At 39.0% G+C, this 9,992-nt stretch overlaps 1 protein-coding gene across 1 annotated transcript; it reads right to left on the bottom strand.

Annotated features, from left to right (window-relative positions):
• Window positions 1–2,050: 2,050 nt before the first annotated feature.
• Window positions 2,051–9,764, bottom strand: LOC112150616 (calcium-activated potassium channel subunit beta-2). The gene is made up of 4 exons (XM_024279034.2): window positions 9,476–9,764; window positions 9,147–9,317; window positions 7,749–7,944; window positions 2,051–3,805 (listed from the first exon to the last, which is right to left on the bottom strand). Exons 1-4 carry the CDS (start codon window positions 9,523–9,525, stop codon window positions 3,521–3,523), a joined length of 702 nt encoding a protein of 233 aa, XP_024134802.1. The 5' UTR covers window positions 9,526–9,764; the 3' UTR covers window positions 2,051–3,520.
• Window positions 9,765–9,992: the final 228 nt, after the last annotated feature.

Genomic DNA, 9,992 nt, shown 5'->3' on the forward strand with positions numbered 1-9,992 from the left:
AGCTGCATAAGCATCACACAGCAGTTTTTTGTTGAAAGATCCATCAAGGAAAAGTGTCAGTTAGTGTTAGAGTGTGGAAAAACACTGTTTCTGTAGTGCGGTTTACAATTTGGGATGTGATCTCACTAGCTCTCCACATTATCATTGCAATGTTAAGATTTTGCAGATCACGCATGTTTGACTACAAAGTTACACACAGTAACACTCTTGTTCGGTTTGTTTCACGAAGAAACCAGTTTCATTTTTGTTTATTTTAGAGGTCTTCAACTCTCATCTGTTTGTTCAGCTGCTGGACAGGACAAGTAAAAAAAAAGAAAAGAAAAGGGAAGAAACCAGTTTCAAGTTAAAAAACATTTAATCTGTTAGCATTTGGCCAACCTACAGACTGTGGACCAGTCCAGGGTGTACCCCACCTTCCCCCAAAAGTAGCTGGGATAGGCTCCAGCAATGCATTGACCTCAACAGTAGATGGATGTTTGCATGTGGTACTATCCAGAACAAGGTCAAAGCATCTCATAGATTATGGCAAGGATGCATATTCCCGGTCCTCAGGATCTACCACTCTGCCTGATCTCCATCTCTCCCTGTACTTCTTGCTGCAGATTACCTGGACCAGATGTGTTCATTCAGTCAGAATATGGAGACATCTGATTGAGCTAATCAACAGCTAGAAAAAAATAAGGGTGACAGATCGAGGACGAATCTTGTGAATCTTACAGCCCTCACAACACCAACCTAACATTACCGATGTAAAAAATGGCGAGCAATATCGGAGCTATCCAACTGTACAGTTTTGATCCAGATATCAGCTCAGACGAAGAAAACAAAGACATAAGCGGATCTATTTGTCTACAAGTCATAGCATCGGAATGGAATGAAGCAGGGAACTTGTGACCCTGTGATTGTAGCACCAATGTCGAAGCTAAAGGCTTTTACTGACGACATTTTTTCTTTTGCTCCTAATTCAAAACAATTTGAATAAAGAAATACTCAGAAACACAAGTTTAAGCTTAATTTTCTTTATACATGTCCTCCATCATCAGAAAAAATGCTATACAATAACATGTTAAAAATTCCAAAAACACTATTTTCTTTTAAGTGGGTCTTTATTGAGAAAAATAAAATCTGTAAGTGTGGTGAACATTTCAAAAAGGCTTTCAGGTGAAACATCAGAATCAGTTAAGATGGAGCCTTATACTGGGATCTGAACAAAACCAGCAATGGTCTACAAACTATCTGATAATACATTTTTAAACCCCTTAAAAATAAAAGACTGGTGTTCAGCCTTCAGATCACATTTCTTGGGAAAATTAACATGTCATAAATTATTAAATTTCTCAAAATTGTTCAATTATTCTAAAATAATAATAAGAAAAACTCCATTAGAAGAATCCCGATTCCAAGATACATTTTGGGCTTTTTTTTTTTTTTACTATAACTTCTAGCTGGGGGTTTTATGTATTATTGTTACTTGTTCAATGCCTGAAAATGAATTATTTAGCAGTAATTATACCAGCTTTGGATGCATTCATTAGGTTTTTGCAATACCTATCTCCAATGTTTGTGGTAACGCTCAACTTCTTCATCTTATTGAAAGGAATTAATTTTTCTTTTGCTTTTTGGTCAGCTTAAATATACTTTAGCACTGTCAGCGACCTCCAGCAGTTACAATTTATACAGACAGTTTTGAGGGTAATTACATTTTCCAAACCAGTGTAATATGATGTTTTTTATTGAAGATAAGCAAAAAACAAACTGATAAACTGGCTTATTGTTAGGCATTGACGATAATGTGCATGTACTTTAAAATGACTAATATTGCCATCACTTGTAGTTTGAAGGGCTAATTGTATTTGGTTAAAGTAAAAATGTTTTATTGTTCAGTACTCTTTTAGTAACTAATCATTAATTTAGTAAATTAACTTAAATCTGCTGACACAAAGCCACCAGCTATTGTCCTTATGTTTCCTTACTTTTTAAAAAGTATCTTTTTTTAACTTCTACTAACTCCAGGTATTTACTAATTGACTGATCATCATCTGATCAGCTTTTGATGTAAATTCTCACCAAAATTCTTCCACAAACTTTATTCATGCATTCTCTTCACTGTTTAGGTGGAAAGAGACACAGATTGATTAGTGTAGCCGATACCACACTTTGTTCTCAGACTTGGAGGCGCTGATTCTTGTCCCAGCTACTTCATACTCAACTGCAAACCTAAATTAAAAGAGTCCAAATCCAGGCCTTGAGGGCTGGTGATCTAAATGTTTTCCAACCAACCTGCCATTGAAGCTCTTTATTGGACAAACTCACCTGATCCAGGTAATCAGCAGCAGATAAGGCAGGATCTCTGAAAAAACAGCAGGAGCCCATCCCTCCCCTGCTTTAAATTGTCCCTAAATGTGCATGTGAGTATGTGGCCCTGTATCAGACTAGAAACCTGTCCAGGATGTACCCTACTTTCGCCCAACAGCAGCTTGGTTGGCTCCAGCAACCCCATGACCCAAAAGGAACTCGGCAGGCTCTGAAGATGGACGGATTACCTTCTGTCTCTACCATGTTCCAGTGTCTCTAGGCTTTTAAGGCCGGCAGTTTCAAAAAGTAGTCAGAAAAGTGTGATAACCTCCATCCCATCTGAAATTGATTCTTTTGGTTAAAATCTTTAAGGCAAAGATACAGCAATTACGTGAGAACTGAAGTAAACAAAATATAAAAGGCTGTCCTGGTTTAATCACACACTCAAAATTCCAAACAGGATAACCACATTTTCATAAATGGAATCCCTTTAAGTTCAAACTTCAGCATAACTTCAGTATTTACCAAGTAATCTTAACATCTGATACATGAACCTGTAGTTTCCTCTTATTCAGGCACTCGAAGAAAGTACTGCTCTGTATATCTAACTGAAAACTGCTGAGTAATCAAAAAACGACTTTCTTCTGTCTTCTCACATTCTGTTGCTGCTTTTTTAAAACTTTAAGGAATGGTCATTTCACAGTGTTTGTGAGCTTTAACCATTCATCCCTGTGTCAAGCTGCAACAGCTGTGAATGTCTTCAACTGTGCATTTCAACACGGATCCATAACTATATATGTTGTTTGCCGTGGCTGCTTAAGGTCTACCTTTAAGCTCTTCTTACACACTTCTTTGGTGTCTCTTTTGCAGGGAGACAGTTCAGAGGCTGTCCCTACTGGTAATCAGTTCAAAATGAAAACAAGTTGTGTTTGAGCAAGAGAGTCAGGCTGGAGAAGAAGATGGATATAATGCTCCAATTTGGTCGTGATCTTCTCACTGAATGGTGTACTTTCCACCTCTGCTGGTCCCAAAACAAAGAGATTGGGACAGGTCATGTGATTTGATCACTTCAGACAAGAGTCGCACCAAGAAAAACTGAAATGTCCCACTGGTCTACACAGAGACCACATCCCTCAGAGCCGTGTTTCTTGTCTTGGCCCAATAAAACGTCTGCGTCCTCACCTGGTAAAGGTAGCTAACTTCCGACTGGTGGTTTTTTTGCCCTTTACCTGTTGATGCGACTTAGTCTCTCAGACATAATGGACAGGTTTTGGGTCAGCTTCACCATTGCGATTATGGCGCTTCCTCCAACCAAAGTGCAGGTTGGCCAGAACAGGGAGTGGAAGACAGCGACTCGGCTGTAAAACTGGGTCAGGATGGCACTCTCAGTTTGGTTGGTTGGGTCCACAAAGCAGTGAAGTGTGTGCTGAGACCTGAGGCGCTCACAAATGCCCTCAACAATGGCGCGCGTAGACGCGTAGTTCTTGTGACACTTTGGGATGTAGAAACACTAAGGAAAAGGAGAAAGAGTAACAATAGTGAAGAAAGTCTTGATTTATAAACGAATGAATGAATGAAATTGTTTATTTAAAGCAATTAGATGATACATGAAATAACATATCACATAATAAATCATAAGTTGATCACTTGAAAGGGAGTGGAAGGAACCGAACTTATATAATCCCACCCCGGCTCGACCATACCATTTTCTTTACATGAAATATTAACATCCAGTTCAGGACTTAATATCAAATATTTATACCATAAAATCATAGATTCATTATTAAGATCAGTGATGTTATCAAATTTCAAACATCCACAGACAAGTCATTTATATTTATCAGTACCAAAAAATCTAATTATCATCAGGAAAACATCATCCACATCAATCAATACCAGATGACACAAGCATAATCAGACCATCATCACCAGAAAAAAATCCCACGCACCAACCAGCATCATAAATCCAGAGCATAACAGAGGACTATCTATTATATTCCAGACCCCCGGCACCAATCAATACAGAAGATCCTCCCGACGATGATGATCCAAGCATACTTCAGAGCTCCGGCACCGATCAATGCAAATGACTTTCCCAGATGATAATCATCATCAGGAAGAAAAATCATCTTCATTAGTCAATGCAAAAAAATATATATATATTCTCATTAAAAAAGACACTGTGCAGATTGTATTTATCAAGGAATAATAATAATAAAAAAGTAATGCGTAGAAAATGTTAAAAAATGTGCAGAATCAGTGATACATCACAATTTAGGAACAAGTTTAAGGCCACGTAATCGTTCTTCGTTGTTATAACTAGAGAATGTAAGTTGTTATCATATCAAGGGAATTGATATTTATTGCATTTTTATTTTACCAACAAACTTTGAAAAAGATAGCACTGCTGAAATCAAAGGAGGTCATTTTAAAGCATCCAATCCATCCTTATTAGAAGATTCGTTTATTTGTTAATAGCTGGAATTCTTAAAACAACTTGCGATGGGTCAAATCCCCAGAGTATGATTACATGTGTTTAAAGGCCGTAAAATTCCTCACTACACACTTTTCTTGGACGGACATAAACATTTTCACACTTTTACCTTTGGTTTAAACTCTTAAAGTTCAAAAGTTCATAAGACCCACGTTAGAAAATAATAATAATGGGGAAAAAAAGATCTGCTAGTGATCAAAGATTTATGTAAATGTGGCTAAATGAATGCATTGTGTTCAGAAAACAAGGCAAGGAAGAGTTTGATTGACAATGGTCTAGGGTTAATCAGGACGCAGAACACAGTGGACTGTTAAAAATGTAAAAAGAATTGACAACTCCACAGGGAAAAAAATTGTAAAACAGCAAGATTGCAATAGGTAAACCGAAATATAGCAAGGGACCACTGTATAGATAAAATAGCAGCTGTAAAATTGCCAATATTCTTTAAAGTAAATGACAGTTTTTGCATGTTTCCATCATAATCTTACCCTACAACCTTTAACAACTGAGGCATCGCCAATGACGCTAAAACACACAATCTTTAACATACTGTAACTTTTCAACCATTAACACAATTAACGACATTCCAGCTGATTCTGAAGGAGAAAAGCGGGACGAGCGCCAATCTCTATTGGAAAGGGAATTATCTTAGAATTAGCAACATAAAACTACACCATTTATTTTTTTTTATCATAACCACTTTGAAAATCAGATTTGTAATTTGTTTAAAATGTGGCATCATGTCACTATCATCAGACACAACAGAGACAGATACAAGTTAAATCTCAACACTATAAATAAATGAGCCTATGTTTTATTTAACATTTTACTAAAATGTAGACTATATTTTAACACTTTAACACTGGAGCTATAGACTGGGTTCACACTGCACGTGGAAGCGCCGTGCAGCAGAGTACGCATGGAATCCGCTTCACCTCCAGTTCACACCAGATGAGTATTTTTCCGTGACAGTCAATGGGCATTTCTGCTCAGCCGTGGTTATTTAACTTCTACAATTTATTTGACATCGTCCATCTTCACTTGTCGCCAGCTGCTCTCTAACTCTCTCTTGTTGATTGTGTTTTTAGACACCCAAATCCAGCTCCATAGTCGACCCACTACATTGATCTGTGTTTTTTCAGTCACGTGTCTCTTCCGGTTCGTCACAAAAACTACGACAACTCAAGATGCTTGTGTGAAACTTTTGCTTCCGAAGCTGCTGCGGGGGGTGTCGGAATTTTCCAGAAGGGGAGCGCAGTTGGAGAGCACGCCAGCCTGTCTACTACGCACACACGCGCACACTCACAGCAATCCTGCATGGAGAAATAGCATCAGCTGACTCAGAAGCAGCTCGAAAATAACTTGATAATTGTGGAGGATAATCCATCAGAGCGGGTGTTTATTATGGATGAAACTGGTAAATTCTGGATAGAGATGCCCTCTCACTCTTAACTCATGCAGAAGGAAGCACAGAGACAGAGTGACAGTCCTCATGAAAAGTTTGCAGTCTATTGTTCTGGATTAAAAAAAATACTTTATTGTTGATCAATACTCCAATGTTCTTTAATAAACGTTTATTAAATGTTTGTAGGTTCGGCTGCAGAGTTTGAGACGGAGACCTGGGTTCTCCGTATTCGACGATTTGGTGGATTCACGGAGGTCTCTGGTCCCTAACCCCCCACAAGGAGTTTTGGTTGTGTAAAAGATCCTAAACACAACAGCCTGGCACCTCCTCCTCATGTTGCTCTCTAGTCGGTTATGTGAGATGGCATCTCACATAACCTTTCTGTGGGTCAGCCAGCGTGGTAGTATGGGTCGCCTTAACATGAACAGCACGCCCAAACTGATCCCACAGTTGTTCAATGGGGTTGAGGTCAGGACTGCTAGAATGCCATTCCATCTTGTTTATCAGAGTCGCAGCATAGAGTTCAGACTGTGCATGAGATTTCCTCACTGGTTGCACAATTTTATGGGAGAATATAGACACCATCGCTGAGCATGAAGTTCCTCTACATATTCAGGTCTAGTGCATATGTTATGAACACCAATGCAAACACACCTGACTGTAAAGTGTGCTCATTGAAATGAAGAGGACAGGTGAGACACTCTTATTGATGTGTAGTTTTCCCTTTGCAGCCACAACAATGTTGTAACCCTTTCCTGTACAGCAGGTTGCCCTTTCACGGCAATCTTCAACCCTGGTAACCAGAATTTTAGTATCCTTTTTCCAAACTTTAAGTGAGTCTTACGTCGGACGCCCTTCCTGACACAACCCCGTATTTTCAAGGCATAGGTTGGCCCAGGTTGGCAGCAGCACGAATGGGCTTGCCTAGATCTTTGGAATCAGTACTGATGACAAAAGCCTTGTTGAAAGGACCCTTTCCTGACCAATTAGCCTTCCAATTGCAGGATTCTGTGGGGATACTGAGCCTTACGTTGGTCCAGAGAAGAGTTCAATTTATTTTTGGCTTTCACATCTTGGGTCTTGCTTTGATTAAGATGGTCTGATGAATACAACCAGAGAAATTGAATTGCACTCGAGTTAAATCCAGTTTCTTTAACTTTTTCCAAAAATCCAGATTTTTGATAAACTTTATTTAATTGGCACTGTTGCATTTTTTTCTAAATGTAAGTTTAGCTCACCAGTTTGAATAGTTCAGCTTTAACTCTGTGATGCTTGGACTGTTGTGGGTATCTGACCTGCATGCAGAGTGTATGGGTCTTCAGTTTTCTCAATATGTTTGGTTCAGTGAGGGGACATGAGTTAATTTTTCCTGTAATAGATTTACAGGCTATATAAATTAACAAAGACATAAAAAGTTGAAAAACCCATTTGGAAGTGCAAGCCATTTAAAATCTCGTGAGGATGCGCACCCAAACTCAGACCATACTAATTTATCCTCTCCAAACTCAGAAAAAATGCCAGTTAAGCAAAGACAGAAGAAGCACTGCTGGGTACCTCAGGATTGTTGTCCTGTGTGTCCTCATTGTGCAACAGTCGCACCACCTTTTCTGACGAGTTGAGGCGGACAAAGACCTGAAGACATGGGTAACGGGAGCTCTTCCAACACTCTGCCCCACAGCTGTACGAGCAGTTCACATCCCACACAATTGTGGCGTTCACAACTGTACATGTGTCCTCCTCTGTCCATAAACTGTAAGAAAAAGGTTATTTCAACTAGTAGCACATTTTTTCAGTCGTTATTAACAATAAATAAGGTCTTTCACAAATTTGCAACACATCCAAGATGAAAACTACGTTGGTTTCATTCAGAAAAGGGTTTGTTTCTACTTTTATTCAATAAAAAAACTCTTAAACTTGGTCTCAGTAATATTGTAACTGACTTTTCTTAGAGTAAGTGTTGATATTTGTGTTAGTCTTTATGTCTTTACTGTAATTCTGTCAGTGGATCAGTGGTGAACCATTGTATGACAGTATGAAATATCACTATAATACATATCACTGTATTTCTGTTGGGTAAGCAGGAGTGCAGTGAGACAGATACAGTATATCTCATGCTATGTTCACACCTGGCATGTGATGTTCAGGAACATTCTAAAAGCATGTGGTTGAATGCACATGCTTGAATAAAAGTGCTTGAATGTGCATTTAGCATATTGTGTTGACGCCATTGACTGTACATAGAGAACTGTGCAAGTGAGACGTTACCCATAGAAAATGACTTACTTCCAGTTCCAACCAAATGAAGTAAATTTGTTTAACATTTATGACTGGCACCATGTTGGAACAAGATGTCCTCAGTAAGCCTCGTTTGGTCCATGTCGGTCTTAGGCTACATTTCTACGGCAGCCAATGCCTCTAATCAGTAGTGAGTGTGTTGGAAGGCCACACCCCTACCACTGAAAGCAGGCTCAGGGGAAGCTGTTAATCGTTGAACGTTAAACACAAGGCCACCTGCTTTTATTGAGGCATCTGATTGGTCAGTTTATAAATTGAATAACTTGTGCTGAAGCAAGAGTTTTGGTGCAAAATGTCAAAGTGGTGCAAATCTCATGAATCTCACTCCAGGCTTTGTCTTTCACAGCTCTATTCTATAATGTGAAAGAATTGCTGTCATATAATTCTGACTGGTCACGGACCCCAATTATTAATTTCTCCTACACGATCAATTTTCAAACAGTTTTCGAATTAAAAGGAACAATGTTCCCGAGGGGGGTGTGAACATAGCTTTAGTTGTCTTGGTAACTCTTTAAGAAAGCAGTCCATAGAGAACGCATCACTGTGGTCATGTGACATAAACTGCTCCAACATTGATTTTTGCTTGAGGGGAACTAACGAGAAAAACTCTGAAAATGCAAGATGACAATGATTTCACTAAGATACTGCTGAAGTCACCTGTCAAAGTAGGAACGTAGAACAGTGATTCCCAGTACAAAATACATCATTACAGACAGCAGGATCATGCTAACGCCCAGAAGGGTGGCTCTGTCCTCTCCAGCTCTCAGTGCCGTCACCGTCTTCCGTCTGTCCAGAACCTCAAAGTCACGAATCCTCTGGTAGATTGATCTGAAAGAGTGCATACTCAAGCTCAAATCGATTTTAACTAAGGCTCTAAAACTCTTAGCTATAAATGATCAATGGGTACAAAAGAGAACTAGAGCCATTGAACTATATTTGTCAAAGTGAATGATTTAGAGCACAGTGGAGTCTAAATAAAACAATACCTTTGGTCGCTACTTCCCTCTGTGACTCGAGTTCCTACCCACAGAAACATCGTCTTTGGTCACAGTGGCAACAGAATGCTGCTGCTGCTACAACTATCGGCCCACCTGTAATAAAGGGAAAAGCTTTCATCATCAATAGAATTAGTTGTACCTCCCAGCATTCTGGTTTTCAAAAAAAAAAATAACATTATAAATTGTTAACTTCAGAATTTAACTTCAGCGGTTCTCACTCAAACCAGGAGTTGGGGTCACATCACATCAATTTCAAGGTCCATGCACTGACTCCCCATCTGCTTTTTAGGGTTGATTTTTAAGGTACTTTTAATAGTTGTTCTCATCTTTCTGACCTGTTGGTGAAGTCTGATCTCACTTGCACCCTAAAATCCTCTGGTACTGGTGTGCTAACCATTTCCATTGTAAAGGTGAAAACCTACAGAGAGTATATTTTTCAGCCTTTTGACCCTTGTTTATGGAAGAGGACCAGGGTGCCCCAGAGAAAGTGGATTTTTTTTTTTTT

Source organism: Oryzias melastigma, linkage group LG4 (assembly GCF_002922805.2).
Source record: "Oryzias melastigma strain HK-1 linkage group LG4, ASM292280v2, whole genome shotgun sequence".
NCBI lineage: Eukaryota > Metazoa > Chordata > Actinopteri > Beloniformes > Adrianichthyidae > Oryzias > Oryzias melastigma.